This window comes from Trachurus japonicus, chromosome 17, assembly GCF_045865225.1.
Source record: "Trachurus japonicus isolate A0001 chromosome 17, Traja_1.0".
In the NCBI taxonomy this organism is placed as follows: domain Eukaryota; kingdom Metazoa; phylum Chordata; class Actinopteri; order Carangiformes; family Carangidae; genus Trachurus; species Trachurus japonicus.
In genome coordinates, this window is record NC_140923.1 from 20,712,581 (window position 1) to 20,734,599 (window position 22,019).

Consider the following 22,019-nt stretch of genomic DNA (forward strand, 5'->3'; position numbering starts at 1 on the left):
TACAGGTTTCAAAGCATTGTGCAAACATTTGATCATTAACTGGAAAAAATAAAATTGCTGTCAATTAACAAAATAATGAAATATCCCTCCCTTGTTGTTGTTGTTGTTACTGGTGAGAGTCCCCTGCAGTCCTCTGGAGGTCTTCTTCCTGGATCAGCTGTCATCTTTGGCATCTGCAGCTTCATTGTTATGGCTTCCCCTCAGACATGCAGGCATACGTGGCAGGAGGAGGCGTGGCAATAGTACAGGGCATTAAATACCTGAGTATTCATGAAGACAAAAAATAAGTTATTACAACAGACATTATATTACATTGGACATCATCACAGTGGTTTTGTCACACAGTGCTAAAGACTACTTACCTGTCTGCTGGGTAGCACTGTCCTCAGCTGCGGTCCTCTGGAGGTCTTCCTTCTTGGTCTGTGGTTCCTTGATAGATAGACAAACATGATAAAGGTAACTTAATTTGCATTTTAATTGTTTTAGAGAAAAAGAGAGACTTACTTTGTGATGGAGGAGGTTGCACCAGCAGCTTGGTCTGCATCTTCACAGTGGGAACTGACATCATCCACTTGGGGGAAAAAAGAAAATCAATTGGTCTAGTGCAAGTTGATAAACATTAACATCATGTTTCACATCAAACTTAATCTTGTGTTTCCCTTTACCTGGTCCTCGGCCCTCCTCCACTGCTGTCCCTACTCAGTCTGCCTCTTTTAGCTGTGTAGAAAGCTGCTGCAGCTGCAGCTTCCTGTCTTGAGCTCCCTGTCTTACATGTGAATTAATACACTGGCACTGTCCTTCTCATCATCTCAATGTCTTAGATATTGCTGACCCCGTATAAATAAATAAATACACGTTTAAATAGATGAATAAATAGTTACATAAATAGATATAAACAGATACATTCGTACATAAATAGATATATAAATAGATACATAAATATATACAGACTTGGACTTGATTAGAATGATCATTATCATGTGACCTGACAATTTCCAGCCAACACATAACACCATAATTAGTGTGTAGAGAAACTTAGATTTGGTTTACACACTTAACAATTAAAATGAAGACAGCATGCACCCATGGAGCCTGCTCGATGGGAACATGCTTAGACACAACATGTATATGAAAACAATTACACAAACCATGAAACAAAATGCACCCAAATATATACAAGTGATTAGATTTTTCAGACAGACTAAATGAAATGCACCCAGAAAGATGACAGCATTATTATGCACCCAGAGACAGCCATTTTCTTTGTACCCAGAGCCAGTAGATACAAAGAGATAAAAAGCCAGCTCTTGGCTGGAATAAATAACATTAAATAAAGTTAATCACAGCATATGTGATTGATAAATAGATTAATAAATAACATGAAATAAATAAAGTTAAAATACATTCAATGTATAATCACAGCATGATTTGTGATTGATTGATCAATAAATAAATAAATAAATAGTATAAATAGAACATGCACCCAGAGATTAATTTTTTCAGACAGACTAAATGAAATGCACCCAGAATGATGACAGCATTATTATGCACCCAGAGACAGCCATTTTTTTTGTACCCAGAGCCAGTAGATATGAGATAAAAAGCCAGCTCTTGGCTGGAATAAATAACATTAAATAAAGTTAATCACAACATATGTGATTGATAAATAGATTAATAAATAACATGAAATAAATAAAGTTAAAATACATTCAATGTACAATCACAGCATGATTTGTGATTGATTGATTGATTGATTGATTGATTGATCAATAAATAAATAAATAGTATAAATAAAACCATTGAATGAAATGTTAAATTATGACATTTTTGTTTCACATAAGACATAATTAGCACTTTTTTGGCAGAATGTGTTGGCTGGAGAGGCTATTACCCAGTCAAAGTACAATAAACTGGACTGTGATAACTGTAATATGTTTCTAGAACACCTGACTGAAGGCATTTATCAGGATGTGAAATATAAATGTGATCAATCAGGGTGTTCTTTTCAGTTGTGGAGTCTGTGATCAACTGAGTGTAACCTCTGGACTGGAACAAATCTCTGATGCTTTTCTTTCCTTTTGACAAGAGATCCTCATTAAAGTCCCCACAAACAACAATGGGCTCGTGATTAAGTAATTCCAGTGAGTCCAAGAGGCTTTTCATATTTGGCAGAAATTTTCCCAAACTGAAATTTGGCGGTTTGTAAACAGTCGCCAATAGCACTTTGACTGGAGCCTCGATTTTCACAACAACAAACTCTAAATCAGTGACATCTTGCATGTATCTGCGAGGCTCTGCTTGAACATCGCTTTTGCAGTACACTGCAACTCCACCTCCATCTTTTTTTGCCATGTCCACACAGGTGTTGTAAGACACCTGTCTGCTGCGTGTGAACATGTCGTATCCCTCCAGCTGGAAAACTGGGGACACAGAGGACCCTGACAGATGTGTCTCTGTGAGGCACAACACATCTGCAAGTCTGAGTTCATGATGTGCTTTCAGGTCCACAATGTGAGATGGAAGTCCTTGTGTGTTGTGGTGAATGATTGTCAAAGTCTTTAGAGTTTGGTCCATTGATTTACAAAGAGTCAACAGGGGTCTAGCACTCTGGAAAGATGCATGAGTCATACTTTCCAGAGCTGTCTTGATTTCGGGGTCAGCATATATCTTTTTCTCATCAAAGTCTGTAATGGTGAGACCTTGAAGGGAAGTTGTTCGGCTCAGAGCGACGTAAGCCATTCCTGGTTCGAAAACACGTTTGAGGGACACGACTGCCGACGTCATGGTCATGCCTTGCACTTTGTGGGAAGTACATGCAAAGGCCAACTTCATCGGAAACTGACGTCGAGTGACTCCCTTCTTGCTCGTGCTCTCCTCAAATCTCTCGATGTACACCAAGTCGTCTGAGGGACCCAGGATCTTTTTACGGAACCTCTGTCCTGCTGTAGGATTGTCCAGCCGCAGCCCAATCAGCTTTGCAGCTTCTGGGCCACTTTTACCCATCACAATGTGCTCGATTGTTCCAAATGTCCCATTAACAAGCCCATCCTCCACGTCGAGATTCCTGGTCAGCATAACGCGTACTCCTTGAGCAGCCATTATGTTGTCAGGCAGGTCTCTTTTGCTTCCTTTGAAGTTGTCGAACAAGTTCACCATGCAGCCTGTTCTTGGGTCTTTTCTGTAGTCTTGGGCTGCAATGTCGACAACATTCTTGTGGAGGGCGGCTACGGTACCAACATTGTGATTGTCGACTTCTTTGTTTGTGGCGTAGATGTGTAGCCCGTCTGCTGGACAATCCTTGCCATCAGCCACTGCCTGTGTGAGCAACTGCCGGTCTTCATCGCTCAGACGATCTCCCTTCAGCTTTACTCGAAGGCGGTTCAGGAGTTCAGCAAAAGCTCGATCGTCTTTCTGTCTCATGATCTCTGTCAGGTTGACCATTGTGAAGTAATCCTTCCAGAGATCGAACTCATTCTCCTCATACACACACAGTGGCTTGGCTCTGCCGAGGGGCGGCAGTTGGTAAAAGTCACCTACAGCGAGGACAGACATTCCTCCAAATGGTTTCCTGTTACCTTTGATCTGCTGAAGTCGCCAGTGGACGTAGGCAAACAGCTCTTTGGAAACCATCGATATCTCGTCGATGATGAGAATCTCGGCATTGGCCAGTGCCGCTCTGACGTCGTCTAGTGCATTTCCAAGGCCCTGATATGGTGGCTTCAAGGACCTTGGGAGCTTCAGGATGGAGTGCAACGTTTTGCCTGAGATGTTGAAGGCTGCTGTGCCAGTAAATGCAGTCAGCAGCACTGCAGGCTGGGACATGTCGGCCTTGTCCCGGAATCTGGGGAGCTCACGCAGAATCCTTGTTGCCTCCTGATGAATGCACTTGATGACATGGGATTTGCCACAGCCAGCTCCTCCCGTCATAAAGTAATAAAACGGGTCTGGATCATGGCCCCAGACACGTTTAAAGCACCACTGACGCACGCTGTAGAATATCGATGCCTGTGTCTCATTCAGACTCTGATACATCTTTCTCATGTAGTCTGGACTCAACTCTGGTGCGTCTATTATCGGCATGGAGCCCCTCCTATCGTTGTTGACTTCATAGTCGGGGATGTCTTCGTTTTCTTCATGCTCTGTCTCCAAGGGTTCGCGCTCGGCGAGACACTCCAAGCGGTCCAGTTCCATCTCGGGTGCAAAGGTGTTCCAAGCATTGAGAACTGGACCACACTGCTGAAACTGTTGGAGTGCCGCGTCGATTTTTTTGCCTCCTCCTTCGTATCGTTTCTTGTTGGCGTCTACGATACGTCTGATGTCCCTATCACCCCTTTTGGCGCACTTGTAAAACTCTTCATAAGTGGGGTATTGTGCATCAGTCAGCTCATCATCAGATCTGTGCGGGAGATAAAGCTTCAGCAGCCGCCTGTAGAACTTCTCTGGTGTTTTCTTTTCTGAGAAGCGAGCAAATCTGATGATGCTTGGTTTGCCTACAGTTCTCTTCTGAATGAACCCTTTCTCATTTTGGAGACGAATGGCACTTTTGCTTTCAGTTTGCTGGCCATACACTACCCTGTACTCTGATGCAAACTCAGCCAGACACATACCTTCGAACGGTCGTCCGACAGGTCGGTCTAAGTACTTTTCAGGCACTCCTGACATCCACACCTCCTCCGAACCTGGTTCCATGTTTTGGAGCCTGTTGATGGGATGACTCATTTTTAGACCGTCCTCATCAGTCTGAAGGAACACAACGGAACGAGAGCACTTCTTCAAGGGTAAGCTGCAAGTGCGAGCTGCAGCTTCTTGAGCGCTGACCTCTCTGTGCTTTGCGTACGCCTGCATGATCTGCTTCATCTCATCGCGCTCATTGACCTTGGATTTTTTGACGTTTTTGATGACCGAGTTGAGGAATTCGGTCATCTCGTGCTCTGGCTTGGAAACATAGGACATCATGTACATTATGCAGCTGAAGTCATCAACCACGTATTGAATGTCCATATTGGCGTTCCAGGCTCGTAGCAGGTCCGGATTGTAGTTGTTGACCCAACAATCATTTGGATCACGCTTCAGCATCACGACATAGCTGCTTGTCAGATGGAAGACGTTGTGCAGGTACTCTTGTTCTGTCATGTTGCATTGGCGGAGCATGTCGGAGAAGCTGCTGAATGACGTGTCTGGTTGCATGAGCATCTCTCTTAGCGGCTTAAGCTTGGACTTGGCTTCCCTTTGCATCATTGATAGCTGTCTCTTCTGCGCCTTCAATTGTGCAGCTGGATCTGGGTTTTCATCTGAGTTGCTGTCTTCATCGGGTGGCCTAGTGATCATCGTTTCTTCCATGGGCAGTTTAGGGAAGCCAAATCTGCAGGAAACATTGCCTTTTTTGCAAGATTTTGAATGTTTCCTGCTGTGCACCTGAACCTCGGATACAATTTTGTGAAGCTCTGGGTCTCTCTTGGGGTCAGGCATCTTGCACGATATGTACTTGTCGATGAAGCTGGTGACGCGGCTGTCAAGATCCTCTTCAAATCTGGGTGCATCTTTGATCCAGACCAGCATGTGAATGTGTGGGCTTCCTCTGGCTTGAAACTCCACACGGTAGAAGTAATCCTCCACTTCACCAATGGGTTTTGCTGCTGAGAGAATGAGGCTGGTCATCAGAGCGTCTACTCTCTTTTCAAACATGCGCATAACTGTGATGGGGTTGCTGCGCAGAATGTCACATTTGGCGTTCCAATCGAGCTCTGAAAAGTCCCCTAGTTCACCCTGCTGAGCTTTAATGACCTGCACGACTTCAGGCCATCTCATCTCAGCAGCAGAAAACGTCAGGAAGAACGTCGGTTTGCCAATCTGCCTGACCATTGCGTGGACATCTCTCAGTGTTCTCTCCCAATAAGCTGGAGTGCCTCTGAGGGGTTGCATGAATCGTGTTGCATCCTTGTCCATGATAAGTCTCTCCAGCTCTTCTTTGTCTTGCAGCATCGAGTTGGTAACTCTGCGGCCGTCCTTGCTTTTGGATTTTCCTTTGCGCATTTGAATTGACATACTGTTGGTGGCCAAGTGTGTCTCTGTGACAAACTGCGCAAAGAAAAGGTAGCTTTGGTCACTGGCAAACCGTGTATCTGCAGCAAATAGCCTGGCATTAAAGTACATGCTGGGGGACAGTTTGATGGTTCTGGCTTCATCTAAAGTGTTCTGTCCTGTTGGAAACTGCACAGGAAAGGCCATGGCTTCTAATTTTGGTATGGAGAAGAAACCTACTGGTTTGTTACCTTGGGCGGGTGCAATGCTGAAAATTCCATCACCATACGAAAGGATTTCCTGTGCAATGTCCGGGGGCTGCATGCAGGTGTCCAGAGCCAGACCAGGTCTCAGCTCCTCTTTTTCTTTGTCACTCTGCTCTGTCTGTGCTGCTGCATTGGACTGGTCTGGCTCATTTTGGCTGTTGAACACTTCTTCCAGGTCTATTTCACTCTGTGCTGCTGCATTGGACTGGTCTGGCTCATTTTGGCTGTTGAACACCTCTTCTAGGTCTATTTCAGTCTCCTCTGGGTCGCTGTGCTGCTCTGGGGTGCTGTGCTGCTCTGGCTGCGCAGCAACTGCAGTGTTGTGCTGTGAGTCTTCTTCGTCGGCTGACTCATCGTCTTGTAGACTCTCGTAAGTGGCACTGTCGTCAATAGACACATTTTTATACTCAGAATGTAGCTGTTTGAGTTTAGCCAGGCCAGCTAGCACATCCTTCATGTTGACGGTGTAGAAGTATTGGTGGCCTTTGTATTTAATGCGTCTTTTTAGTTTTACTTGCAGTAGCTGTGCTTCAGTGTTGGGCCTTGGGAGACTGTTTACAACTGTTTCCATCTCTGATGGAACACACACAACAGCGCCGTGTACAGCTCTCTGTTGTCCTTTTGGCAGAGCGATTATTTTAGCAAAAGGCAGGATTTTAGCAATGAGCTGCCTTTCAAGCACATTAAGTATAGCCAATTCTGGGGGGATGGGTGCTAACTCTAGATTGTTTGCTACTGCAATGGGTGGCATTCTGCCTCTGCTCAGGTGGTTGTCACAGGTGTGGCAGATCCACTCCTGAAGTCTCTCTTGTGGAACAGAACAGGGGGAAGAGCAGTCATTGTCACAGAAATGAACATAGTTTCCTGTCAAGCATGCGGCTGCCATTTTACTGTGTTTGCTATATTTGCCTCTCTTGCATGGCTTGACCTGATTGGGGAACATCGTTCTGTTACAGATTGTACAGACATATGTAGGGCCATGTCTAATGGTTTCACGGAAGGACGCTATGGCTGCTTCCATCACAGGATCCATCAGGGGCTGGGGAGGTCCCTGGCTAACAATGTTTCTGTATTTTTTTCTAATTCTAAGTGCTTTCTGTATCTTGTGATGAATGCAAAAGGCAGCATTTGTGGCCAGTTGGGTTACTCTACGCTGGCTAACGCGTTGTATGCAGCGTAGTCTAAACTCTGGGTCATTACGGTATCTGGTGTTCAGATTTTCCTTTTTCTTTTGCCTGTGGCTCTGGTTGGATGCGTATTTGGTTGTCATGTACATTTTCTTCTTTGCTCCGACTTCAGGATTCATGTATGTCTGGGACATGTATTTTTTCTGTCTGCTTTGGAAAGTGGTATCTGCCTTGTACCTCTCTGTAATGTATTTCATCTGTTTGCTCCGGAAAGTGGGATCTGCTTTGTACCTCTCACTTATGTATGTTTTCTGTTTGCTCCGGAAAGCAGGATCTGCCTTGTACCTCTCAGTTATCTTTTCTTTCTTTTTGCTCCGGAAAGCGGGATCTGCCTTGTACCTCTCAGTAGTCTTTTTTTTATCTCTGCTACGGAAAGCAGGATCTGTTGTGTATTTTTGTTTGAGTTTTTCCTTCTTTTTGCTTTGAGCTTGGGGATCTGCATAATAACGCTTGAATGACAACAGCCGTTGTTTCTGATGGTGACTGTCTTGTGCAAATTTAGTTTTTGCAGCCTGAATTTTTTTTGCTCTGAATTCTGGACAGGTGGCGTACTTGTTTTTTTCAGATTCCGTGCTTCTTTTCCTCCTTGACTCATGAGACAACGGTGCATGTTTGTCTTTGCCGTCACTTGCTTTCCGCGTGGCTTTTTGTCGTCGCTCCTTATTCAGCTTGGAGGCATTTGCTGTTTGTGGGACACCCTGTGGGATTGCTGGGGAAGTGTTGATGTGAGCTGCTGGTACCTCTGCTTGCGGTGGGCAGGGGACAGTTTCAGGCTCGGTGTCATTGGTTGGGGCAGCTGATTGTTCAGGCTGTTCACTGGGACTGACAGCGTCAAATGAAATGGGCACAAACTCGTAGCTGGCATGAGGTCCACGATTTTTAAACAGTTTGTGCAGGTGGTCAGCCAGGTCACTGAGCTCAGAGAAGGTCATCATGATTGCAGTTCCATAGTGGTGTGGTAAGCCTGCTGCATTTCTCGTGTGTGAATCAAAGACTCCATACCTCCCTGATTTGTCACGGAAAACTGCAATGCACTCTGGAGTTATCATGAGTAAAGCCTGGCTGACTTCTGCTGACAGACACTCTAGCTGTGTGGCAAGGGATCGCCCAAACTGCTCAGTTCCTCCTGGGGTGGGTGGTTGGTCTTTAAGGGGGCCTAGTCTGGCAAAGGACATGTTGACATTGTACATATTTGTGTCTGTCAGCACCTGTTTTGGCATTTCCTCTAATGTCAGGTGGTCATTTTGGAATGTTTTGTCCAGAATTAGCTGCTCTTTAATTCCAACATAGAGTGAGTCTCCCTGTGCCATCACTTTGTCGAGGGCAGTCCTGTTGAACTGACTGCCCTCATTCTGGTATGCCAGGAACGTCAGAGACATGCAGGTGCACTGTTTATTTCTGGAGAATCTTTTGTATCTCTTGGCTCTCTGACTATGACTGGCCCTCACAGTTTCAACACGTTGCTGCTCTGTCCTGGTTGGAACCTGAAATTATGTTATAAAAGGATTGTTACCATTAGCATTACTCTGTTTCACATTAGCATTGCCATTATTATTATTATTATTATTATTATTATTATTATTATTATTATAATAGTGCTATAAGTATAAATAATGCAGTTAGGTGGACAGTTCAGCTTTCTTCTAAGTGGGGTTAGGGTAAGTGTACCTATTAAGCCCACGTACCATATAAGCCCACTTGTGACTTCTGAGTCAAATAAAAAAAAAACTACATCACCATTTTTGCTGGTTCATGGTTCTTCCAATGAGGCAGCTTGTTACATAAATTATACTTTTTATTCTAACCAAATCAGATTTGTCAATCTTGAGTTATCGAAGCATATGTGTGACATGTGCCTGCTGCTCCCGAAGAAGTTGCAAAAAAACTTCAGTGATTTTGATGCCCTGAAAAAACAATATTTATTCCATATTTCTACTCCGACTTTAGCTAAGTACTCATTTGTTACCAAAATTTAAGAGATTAGTGCTTTAAATAAAACATGTGTTAGAATTTTACTAGAATTAGAAATAGTTTTTCTTTTGAATTCAAAATATGCATTTTAGCATGCTAGCAAACAGCCCACATGCTGCATCAATACAGCCACTGCATAGCATTGTTCATTGCCATGACATAAAGCATGATAAACATGGATAGTTTACATTTTTGTATGCAGAATATCCTATTGTATTGTTAAATTGATAATACATATGAATATTTATCTTTATTTATTTTTTAATTATTATTTTTACCAAGTGGGCTTAAAGGGGACAGTAGCAAAAAAATCACACCATTTAGGGCAGATGTAAATGAGTATAGCTAATTACTTAAATACATGATCAATTAATACTTTTCATGTTATGTTAGTGCAGCTTATATAGATTCATGTCATGTAGTTGTTTTTAAATGCCATGTGTGTAGAATAAAAATATTCTGATTTTTAACCAGTAATTCACTGATGTTCCCTTTAAGCCCACCTGCTCCCATTAAGCCCACTGGCTGTGTTTCAATGGAGAGTTTCTTCCTTTTGACTTTTGAACCATTTTCCTGCCTAAGTTTGACCTCACCTAATCAATCAGCTTCATAATTCAGATAATTAAATACCCAAATTTAAATATTAGTGATATTGCATCGGCCAATTCATTCATTTTATTAATTGTTTCTATTTAAGCTGTGTTTTTATGTTTAAAAAGTTATTTGTTTAGTTGTAAATACTGAAATTGATTCATTTATTATCCTTAAAATAGTATTGAACCAGGAAACTGTCTTTCTCTCAGTCATTGGGTCTTCAGAAATCTAGATAAAAACACTTTCAACCAGCTGGCTGGACCAGAAAATTTGGCCAAATGTAAATGCCAATCGTATAATGTAGGATAGAGATACAGACAAAATGACAACAGATATTGAAAGTTTAAGTACTGAAGAGTAATTTCAATTCTAATTTTTATTTTGTTCATGAATAGTTTTTTGGCTACATTCCAAAGAAGACATGTTGTAAGTTTAGCTTTTTCTGTGTTGAAAACACAGCAAATAGGCCGATCATGCCTATTTCAAATGCCGTTTACAGGGCCGAGGAGAGGAGTGGAGACAAAATGAAAATAGCTATTGAGAGCTAAGAGATTACATATTTTAATAGAATAAGTTTGGATTTTTAAGATTTTTAAATATATATATGTATTTTATCAACAAATCATGAAGTGGGCTTATTTGGAACACCCATGGGCTTAAAGGGTACATTAAGTACCCATTAAGCCCATGCCAGATTTTTGGTATATTTTGACAAATTAAACAATAAAAACAATAAAAATTGCTATAAATGAATGATTGACACTTCAAATTAGACATTAGACTATCATTTGAACTAAAATGTTTTCACTTAAATTGGGGTGGTATATATTAAAAATGGCTGAAAAGCAGATTTGGTGGGCTTAATAGGTACACTTACCCTATATAAGGTACTGGCCATGAAGTGTAATATCTGCTGAGAAACACAGCTGCATCGCGCTGCACCGTGACACAGGCAGTAGAGGCTGACATTTTCTTGGGATTCCCGATTCGGGAGTCAATTTATTTTTAATCACGTGATTGGGATGTGACGGGAAAAAATGTAAACGGGAGTGAACGGGACCGGGAGTCAAAGCACGACATTCAATGAAGCACAAGCCAGGCAGTAGGCTACGTTAAGAACCCGGATGGTGCACTCAAAACGGTCAAAAAGTTCAGTGTGTGGACTGATGTACACTTCACACCCTCAGTCACACTGTCGTGGCTCCCTAGCGGTGTATAACCTGTGTAAATCAACATACCGGTAGGCAATTAAACATTTTCCGACAGTCAGAGGAGTCAGCTGATGCGGCGGCGGTGTAATCTCCACCTCGCATTAAACAGCTGATGCACACAAGCAAAAAATAAAGAAAGAAGAAGAGAGAGAGGGAGAGAGAAAGGACGAGGAGGGCGTTCTTTATCGCTAATTGAAATAACAAAACAAGACGGTAGATGTGGCGTCAACACATCTACCGTCTTGTTTTGTCAGCCTGCCCTGCAGATCCGTACCTGTCAACACAATCGTTTACATGATGACTGTGTCAATAGAAAAAAACGGGAACAGGACGGGATCGGGAGTGATTTATTCGGGATTTGAACGGGACAGGATTTTTTTTTTACTTTGTCACGGGACCGGGACGGGACTGGAATTTTTTTGCGGGAGCGGGACAGCAAGGGATTGAAAAAACACTCCAGTGTCAGCCTCTAACAGGCAGTACTATGAATGTTGCACAATTAATCAGCATATTTTTCGCCACCTATGAGAAGTCCTGTCTCAAAATATTACACCTGTTCAGGAGTACGATCTAAAGTACAAAAATTGCATGGCATCAGAAAAAAGATTTTTTTTTTTGTTGTTGTTGTATTTGAAACTAGCCATCTCACCTGCAACTCACTCAGTACTCCTACACACAGGCAGGCTCCACAATGAGCTGTATCACTCATTGGAGTGAGTACTGCGTGAGTTGCAGGTGAGTTTCAAATACAAAAAAAAAAAAAAATCCAACCAGCTGATGCATTGGAATTTTTTACTTTATACGATACTCTTACACTGTTGTATGTTTTGAGACTTATCGTATGCAGTGAAAAACATGCTGATTAATTGTCCCTCATTCACAACAGTTACTACCTGTGTCTTGGTGCAGCATGATGCACCAGTGCTTCTCAGTCGGGGGCCAGATATTACACTTGATGGCAATTTATACCTCATCCAACCCCACTTCAAAAAAGCTTAACTATCACTTTAAAATGTATATTTAACATCATATTTGACAATCAGTTTGCTTAAACACACGTCTGTGTCATTTGAAGATAATTACATAAAGAAACCTTCCACACAATGATGATTATTGTTATTATTAGTATTATTATTAGTAGTAGTAGTAGTAGTACCACCACCAGTAGAATTGACACTGCATACTTGACTATAACCTATCAATGTGAAATTATTACATACAGTACAGGCCAAAATTTTGGACACACCTTCTCATTCAATGTGTTTCCTTTATTCTCACTGAAGGCACCAAAACTATGAATGAACACATGTGGAATTAACAAAAAAGTGTGAAATAACTGAAAACATGTATTTTCTTCTTTGTCTTCTCTTTCTTCTTCCTCTCCTTCTTCCTCCTCCTCCTCTATCTCTGCCCCCACCAATTCTAGTTTCTTTAAAGTAGCCCCCCTTTGCTCTGATTACTGCTTTGCACACTCTGGGCATTCTCTTGATGAGCTTCAAGAGGTGAACCTGACCTGAAATGGTTTTCACTTCACTGGTGGTGTGCCTTGTCAGGGTTCATTAGTGGAATTTCAGTGAGAATCTACAATGTAAATAGTCATGAAAATAAAGGAAATGCATTGAGTGTGTCCGAACTTTTGGCCTGTACTGTATGTTTTATATCATTAAAATGTGTTCCTGACATTGGTTTCAGTTTTCTGTGACATGTCCATTCAAGTCTTCTTGATCAAAGTTGACAAACCCCTGAAAAACCTACCTTCACCACATTGACACTTCAGGGTTAGGGTTTTAATAAAGAGTAGCTGGTTGAATAAACCTTTACCAAATCATTTATAATATATTTTTAATCTCTTTTTTGGAAGAAAATCCACTAAATCCACTTAACGGTTCAACAGCGACAGCTGCAGGTGGAGGAGACAGAAGAGCAGGGAGCAGGAAGGGGGGGGGGGGGGCTAGAGGATGACGGAGGGCTTCTGTCCTCCGGGGGCAGGATCTCCTTGATCCAGAAATCTGCTGATATTTCCTTTACAATCGATGCCAATATCACTGAAAACTCTGTACTTTCTTAAGCTATGAGCAGCATGAGCAGCACGGCTGGGAGTAAAAGTTTGGTGTACATAGCATCAGTAACCAAGGGGGGATTGGAGAATTGTCATTGGACCGACCTGATGTTAAGGCGAGACACCCCAGGTGAATAGGGTAAAAAATTTAACTAACAGCTATTGCCATGAAACTTTCTATGTTTATTACTTAGATTGAGACAATTATTTTTTGTATTACATGTTTTCTTAAATATTATGCTTACATATGGAAATTAGACATTATATAATTAAATATGCGTGAATTTGTGTACATTTCCAGACCCGAAATTTGAAGATTGGATAAAGCCACTTTCAAAATTCTTGTTTTATTTTGTTGACATATTAAAGTCAAAAGTTTTTACAGAGGGGATTTTGAATATCTCTTTTTATCACTTTGTAAATGAGAAAATACTGTCACCAGCCCTAAAAAATCAAATTTCGCCCTGTTTTTAGGTATAAATTGTTGTATAAATGAGGCTGTGAATGATATATCAACAATCCCCTCTGTAAAAACCTTCAGAATATAGGCAGGAATACAACTGGAAGGTTTGGTGTCTATAAGTGCTGCTGAACTGGAGATTTCGGGTCCAGAGTATAAGAAAAAGCTCATTTTGAGAAAACGGCCTTTAAAGATTCTATTGCAAAAATTCCACAAATTGGCTCTATGCACAGCTCTACTTCCTGAACTTCAGGCAGCTCCTTTGTTTCCTGTGTTACATTATTGGACAAACTGATTAATCCAGGTGTGTCTGACCAATGTGACTACTCAGACACACCTGGATTAATCAGTTTGTCAGTAAATAAAAGAGCTGCCTTGAATTTAGAAAGCAGTGGAGCTGTGCATAGAGCCCATTGTTACTGGAAACAAGAGTGTCTGGCCACTGTGAATTTTAAGGTGTGTGGGCCAGTAGGTCAGAGAAAATAAATAAATAAATAAAAATAAAAGTAAAAATAAGAAACACTTTAGGTGTAGCCTAGTTGGGCTCATCTGTATGACAACCAATGTTTTCAGTTTCTCTCTGTCTGGCTAAAAATCATCTCTGGCCCATGTCAGTGTCACATCCGTTTCACCTCTGTCACTGAGAAGTAAACTACTGCACAACACGTGATTCTGAGGATCGATGCTCATTTTAAGCCCTGTACCAGCGCAGGGACATATTAAATCTCCGATCAGTTCATTCAGACGTCTGATGTGTAAAAAAAAAAAAAAAAAAAAAAAAAGCCACCGCTGTGTATCGCGCTGGTCTCCGGCGGCAAACACTCGTTTTTTACGGGTGACAGCTTCCGCGATGACGCACTTTGTAAAGGGATCTTATGGCTCGGTGAGTTTCTGTGCTGTGTCTTTTGTTGTCTAGCAAGTGAGAGTTGCTGTTTTATTTTACGTGAGGATTTAAATCGATTTCCTTTCCCCGTTTTTAAAAGTCCCTCCGCTGTTCAGAGCGCATCACGTGATGCTTCTAAACGAATCACGCTGTCGGAAAACGACACCAGCCAATGAGACCCTCCCTCGTACTTTTACGATTCGTCACTGGTACAAAGGAAAGGACCATTTTTGGAACCGACACATTAGTGCAGGAGAGAGAGAGGGAGAGATAGAGAGAGAGAGAGAGAGAGAGAGAGCTTCACAGCGATACCTGATATGGAGTCTGAACAGACGCGGCTCGCTCCGCGATAGAACGCTCAGTTCTGGTGAATTTAGGAGAAATCTACAGGCGACACCAGTCAAAGTGAAGTAAAATAAACACCCATAATGTGTATTTTAGACTATTTTTTTGTATTAGTCTGAAAGAAGACATGTTATGGAAGCAAAATAGCCCAAAATCTCAAAATTGATAAGTGCATGAAAAAACGATGTTTTTGCCTGCCGTGTCTCGCCTTAATACTGTGTTCTGGTTGCTGATTGGTAGAGATCCTGCCCACGGAGGACAGAAGCCCCCCGTCCTCCTCTACCCCCCCCCCCCCCCTTCCTGCTCCCTGCTCCTCACACAGTCTGCTCTGTCTCCTCCGCCTGCAGCTGTCGCTGTTGAACTGTGTTAAGTGGATTTAGTGGATTTTCTTCCATAAAAGAGATTACAAAATATATTATAAATCATTTGGTCATGGTTTATTTCAACCAGTTACTCTTTATTAAAAAAATGTTGATCTTCCTCTTGCCTTGCCTTGTCAAAAATAGAGAACCAACCTCCTCTGACTCTATGGACCAGCCTCCACTGATATAGATACCGTAATTTCCGGACTATAAGCCGCTACTTTTTTCTGAAGCTTTGAACCCTGCGGCCTGTACAATGATGCGGCTAATTTATAGACTTTAACTGGCTAACGGCCTCCGGGGGGCGCTCTAGCAGGAAGCGCTAGTGAGACAGACATGTGGGGAAAGATTATGCGCCGAAGAAGACACTAGTTTTGAGTGTTGGTGCAGAGTTTTATTTTCTAACCAGGCATGTTACTGTCTGTTGGTGCTGTTGATGCCGTGTTGGTGCCTCCGGAGTAATTGTGATGGTTTAACTCGCTACATGACTTGTTACCGTGACAACGGAGGCTCTCTGTCTTCACCTGGCGTCTCAAGGCTGAAAACCAACCTTGTAACATCACTACAGCACCTGGTCGCTGCCCCGTGTCCCAGCTCTCGTCTCTGCTGCACCGCAACACAAACGCACTCCATAACCCATAATCTTTTGTTCATGACGGTTAAGACTACACAAACACACACGCGCAACATCGTATGTTATGTAACGTTATTCACCGCTCCATTTATTGATTTTTCGCCGGCTTCGTTGTCAACAAATGCACATGGCTAGGAGCGTAACCAAAACAGCGGGAAAGCGAGCGGACTTGTATAGTTCCACACATCTTCCATACTGTCTTTCTGTGTCTCATGTTACAACATGAAAAACCTGCGGCTTATATTCAGGTGCGCTTAATAGTCCGGAATTTACGGTATATACTGTATATAAAAAAGTAATAATATTATGTTCATAAAATCTTTGATCCATTACTTGTACTTATGTCATTTTTCAATAATTCCTGATTCCTTATGTCAAAAACCACTGAATATTAGCTAATTTGCATTATCATTTCCCTGATTACTTAAAGCAGATATCAGTGGAATGTTTTTGTTAATATAAGTCCTAAATAGTCCTATTTTCCGTCAGCAATCACTTACATGAAGTATTTCAGCCTAAACACGAGTCTCTCCGTCACTCTGCTCTGCTGTAACCAGAGGAGAAAATTTTCCTTGTGGGATACAAGTGTTATCCAATGAGGGGAGAGAACGGCATGAAGGGCTGTGTGTGCAGCCAAGGGATGCGCGTGAATGTGGTGACGTAGCACGAGGACCAATTGATGCCTGACAAGGGCGGGGGCTGCTAACTCATGGTGCGTTCAAGGAAACTCGTACTTTGTGTTTTTCCTTCCTGTGAAGTCATACCAGTTCGATCTGGTACGAGTTCACGGGTCGGAAGTTACGAGTGGCCGTTATAGGGAACTTTCACAGACAACAGGACGGTAAAAACACGAGCTACGGGTTACCTGGAACGCTACCAAGTCGTAGTTGTGACTTGAAGCTGTAACTTACGGTTTCAAAAGCCTGCCTTGAACGCAGCATTAGCCGAAACGGCCGTGAAGCTGATATCTGCTTTAACATCACTATTATTATTACCACCAGCAGTAGTAGCAGCTGTAGCAGTAGTGCTAGCAGTATAATTTATGTGATTTCAACTAACTCAAAAACAGTAAAGGCTTTCTCAAAGATGTAACCAGACATAATATATAAACATTTTAAACAATACATTTACAACCACTCTGCATACTTAAACATACAAGGTCAGTTGAAATACTTGTCAAAATAATAATGTTCATAAAATCTTTGTTTGATTACTTAATTATTAATAATAAAATGTGATCATAAAAACATTTTAATAATTATGTTACGAATTTTATCAATCACAATATTTTGCTTTATTATTGTTTAACATTTACATTTAAACAAGTGTTTTGCACACTCTCTTCAACTGACCATTGATAAAACATATCCTCCATTGTTTATTGTGCTTTTGAGTTGAAGTAAACCACACACACACAGACACTTTATTTAACCCCTGATGCACCCAAATGTAATGTCCAGTGTGTGTTGGCTGGGGAATAGAGAAACTTACTTCATAAGCTGGGGTATGAGAGGTGGAGGGTGCATCAGAGATAAACCAGGGCCAAGCAGCTGATGATGGAGTCGGTGTTTGAGGCGTCTACAACAAAAGATAACACCAATGAATCTTTACACATAAGGCAACATATTGGACTACGCTGATATAAAAAAGTTTACTAAATCAATTTGAATTACCCAATCTCATTTGTGAAATTCAGAGAAAGATAATGGTTTCAGAGATTTAACATGGACCATAGTTTAATTTAGATGTAGCTCATTGTACTGTAACAGGGTATATACAGGAATCTTGAAGTTAATTCTAATATCTTTTTAAGACTTTTTCAAGACCTTCTCAATATTTTTCAATACCTCACCACCACTTCAAGCTGTAAACATTTACATCAGTGACACTTTTAACAGTTTTAGTTTGTGATAAAGACTATAGACTACTATGATACAACATAATTCAAGGATAATAAATCAAAGGCAGAGTTTATATAAAAAAACATTGCTCCACTCTCAAAAAACAAAAACAATAATCTTCTTTTCTTTTTTATGTACCGGTTCATCTTAGTTTTTTAATAAAATGAATAAATTCACACACTTTCACAATGTTTTTTAGGACTCAAACTCTTGGACAGCTAATTCAGAAAAAATACCTTCAAAATTTAAGACTTTATAATGTTATGAAAAGACTTTTTAATACTTTTTAAGGGTCTTAATTTTCCCAAAATTGATTTATCACCATTTATTACTTTTCAAGACCCCGCGAATACCCTGTGTAAACATTTTGTGTGTGGATTGGAGAGGGAAGAAAATACCTTAGGTGGGGAGGGAGGGTCGCAGCCTGCATCTCTAATGGTCCAGGATGGCGCAGCTGGTGAAGGTGTCTTAAGCTTGGCCATCTGAGAACACATTACAACACATTCAGTGAAACTGAAGACTTTAATGAATCGATGCACTTTATTCATGTGGAGTGAAATTTACCTTTGCAGCTGGTGAACAGCAGGGGGTTTCTGCATCGCCCCAACTCAAGGGAAATCTGGTTGGGGGTGATCCAACCAGCTGTTGACAGATGACAAAAAACATTACACTCCAGACAGGGTGGATAATCTAGATGTATGTCTATGTCTCAGTTAAAACACATTAAAGTAACATACATCGTCCACAGGAGGTGGGGAGCCCGAGGGCTGCCTTTCCCCGGTCCAGGGCCGTCTCACCGGGGACACTGTTGGAGACTTCACAAAGAAAAGGACCGATTGAACCTTTGTCATTACATAGTGCATTCACTGGACATGTATGACTATATTGAGAATGACAGTAGCTGAGTTCATTAAAAAACAATTAATATTGTTTGTATTCTGAAAGCTACTTCTGGAAAACAAATTAGACTAAATGATTAGATGAACACAATACCGTCTGAGGCAAAGAAGTTGGGCTGGAAGGGGCCTCCTCCTCCTCCTCCGAACTCCAGGACGCTCTGGATGGGGGTGATCCAACCAGCTGTTGACATGAAAACCAAATCTCAGACACAGTGGACAGTCTAGTAATGTGTATCTAGTGACTATTCTGGAAGTGTATGGTGTCTGTGGCAGTTGTGAGAAACAGTAGCATACATTGTTCACTGGAGAGCGGTGGCGGGGGGGTCGAGCTGTGGCCCTGGGTCGTCTGGCTGACGCTGAGGAGGCCGCCTACACAATGAAAGAAAACATATCAATTAAGCTTTAATCACTACAGCTATACAAGTCACCCACTGAATTACAATTACAAATATGTTTGAGAATAGCTTGAGTTTGTTCAACTACCATTATTATTAGTATCGATGCTTATTTTGAAAAGTATTAGCATTATTGACTGTTGGGAATCAGGTGACAGTTATAACAAACCCTAAAATAATAGATACTAGTAGTATACTAATAGATCAAATTACCCTCTTGTGCTTTGGAGAGGGCTGGTAGTTCACTGGGCAAGACAGATCAGAAGGAGAAACTTCCTCCATAGCATGTAATGCTGCGCTGCTGAACCAGACTGGGTTCAGTGGAAAGAAGCTCTCCTCTGCCTGTGAAACAAAAAGAAAAATCCACTGACAACATGTCTTATCACATACACAAAGTATACATTAAGAACCAATTAGGACATCCTAAAGTATTTGTAAAGTAACAAACCTGCTGCTGAGCCATCCCAGGCTGTGCTGAACCCGGGGACTGGGAGGGTTCACCAGGCTGGCTCGTCTGGAATGAAAAGTTGTATTACATTGTATTAATCAAATTGTAAAACACTTGAGAAAAAAAATCTAATTTTCACAGTCTCATATACACATTACACTGTAACAATTACCTTGCGGCCATGACTGACTTGCTGCCACTGAAAGGGGTCAGGTGACTGTCGAGCAGGGACCTCTCCCGTCACAACCAGCTTGGGAGTGAAGTTCCTAGCTGGCGGTGAAGGCCTGGGAGAGACCGGGGGTGCTGGTGGTGGTGTCTCCAGCTGCTGCATGGCGGCGGACCACAGCACACGGACGAGGATCCACATCCCCTCGTCATCGCTCAGATGGATCTGCAGAAATCACATAACCAAATTCATTTACACAGACAAAGTTTTAGCCACAAAAAGCAGCTGCAGCTTCACACAAGGATATTCTACTTACACCATCTCTGGCCCACAGCTGCGGCCGGTTGAGGGGGAAGTACTCCTCAGCTGAGAAGTACGTCACATCTAAAAAATAACAAACAGCCATTATAATCTCCATACATATATGTAATGGTGACTTTTTATTCATTACTACACCTCAATGCATATTGAGGTACATTTTTATTCAAACGGCTTGCAGAGAACATATAACATTTTAAAATGTAACTCCATTTAATCTAAGGACTTTTTTACGTACGCATATCCGCAGACACGCGGCGGTATGCCTGGCGAAGGAAGTTCTGGTAAGACACCTCACAGTCCAGGCGGGGAGGAAAGTCAACAACAAAAACCTGCAGAAAACAAAAAGTCATATACAGGTTACAATACATTATTTGAAAGCTCATATAATCTAATTAGACCAGCTAATGTACTACTACTATGAAGAAGCAATCAAGACATGAAAAAAGCTTACGTTGGGACAGCAGCGGTGAAGGCTGAGCAGGAGCTCGGCGTAGTCGGCGGCAGCCTCGTCGATGGTCCTGCTGGCTCTGAGGTTGTTGCAGGGCGCCAGAAGACACACGGCGTCAGGGATCCGAGGAAGCACAGCGTTCACCACCTCGGTCCGCAGTGCAGAGGCAGCAGCCCCTGGGGTCGACATGAAGCCAAAGGAAAAGGGTTCCTCTGGCATCCGGACCACACCATCTACAATGGCACGTAGATGGGAGTCTCCGACAATCAGAACAAACTGCAACAACAAACATCATTTCATTAGCATGACAGTCCTCACCAACATCAACCGTTTTCTTCATAAACTGGAGAAATAATAATACCTTCTTGTCAGGAGACTCTGGTGGCATGACCAGTTGGTGTTGATGCCCGGTGAAGGTTGAAACTGGCCATGACTTCACTCTGTGACGGTAACCAGTACCGTGGCCTGTTTAGAAATAAACAAAACAAATACAGGTTAAAAAAATTAATGAATGAAGGAAAACAGCAAACATCTAAAATAAATGTAAATTTTCTTTAAGTAAAAAAACACCAACAGTTTAAAAGCTTTAAACAAAACAGAATATGAATAGATGATTAATTAATGTAGTTATTTAACTTGAAGATAAAACAGCTACACACTCACGTGGACGGAAGTCGACACGCACATCATCCGATCTCCAGAAACGAGCACCTGGGAGTGATGTTCCAAAGGTCTGAGGACAGATAATAATAAACACATTAAACCTCAGACAGTCTCAGTTTTGACACAGTGTGTTGTTCAAAACAAGTGTGTGTGTGTGTGTCAGTTGTAATGGGAACATACGTTGTTAGCTGGAGATGGGGAGCAGGGGGGTTGGGTCTCTCTGGTCCTGGACCCCTCTCTGGGCACACCGGCTGGGGGGTCGGGCTTCCTCCACCGCTGCTTGGCCGCCTGGACACGCCTCCCCTTCCTCGGCATCCTGCTGGAGACAACTAACTCACAAAAACAACTGTCTACAAAAATAATTAAATCTAAAACAAATTAAATCTAATGTGACCCTGACCTAACCTGAAATACTTACTCCAAATCTAATTTAATCTAATCTTATGTTAATTTGTAGTGTTGTGTACTGTGATGTAGTGTAGTGTTGCGTAGTGTACTGTGATGTAGTGTAGTGTTGCGTAGTGTACTGTGATGTGTGTGGTGTGGTGTAGTGTAGTGTGATGTGGTGTAGTGTGATGTATTGCGGTGTGATGAGGTGTGATGTGGTGTAAATATGTAAACAGGAAGGATAGAGTAGAGATGAAGTGAGGTGAGAGAGAGAGAAAGATGTGTGTGTGGTGTTTAGATGAAGATCCAGGAATCTCAACGACGACGATGACGATGAACAATCTCCAAAGTGCTTTTCAAAATCTCTGACCGTGACCAAAGAGAACCTGCAATAAGCA

General features: G+C 42.0%; 1 protein-coding gene across 1 annotated transcript; it reads right to left on the bottom strand.

Annotated features, from left to right (window-relative positions):
• Positions 1-508: 508 nt before the first annotated feature.
• On the bottom strand, positions 509-21,549 carry LOC146970578 (uncharacterized; the record flags this gene model as incomplete). The annotated part of the gene is made up of 16 exons (XM_085804438.1): positions 21,415-21,549; positions 21,235-21,304; positions 20,933-21,036; positions 20,575-20,847; positions 20,359-20,452; positions 20,119-20,186; positions 19,809-20,027; positions 19,637-19,702; positions 19,402-19,530; positions 19,088-19,162; positions 18,888-18,974; positions 18,632-18,709; positions 18,459-18,536; positions 18,293-18,376; positions 17,485-17,571; positions 509-571 (listed from the first exon to the last, which is right to left on the bottom strand). Coding segments are annotated over exons 1-16 (1,710 nt in total), but the record flags the coding sequence as incomplete, so codon positions are not given.
• Positions 21,550-22,019: the final 470 nt, after the last annotated feature.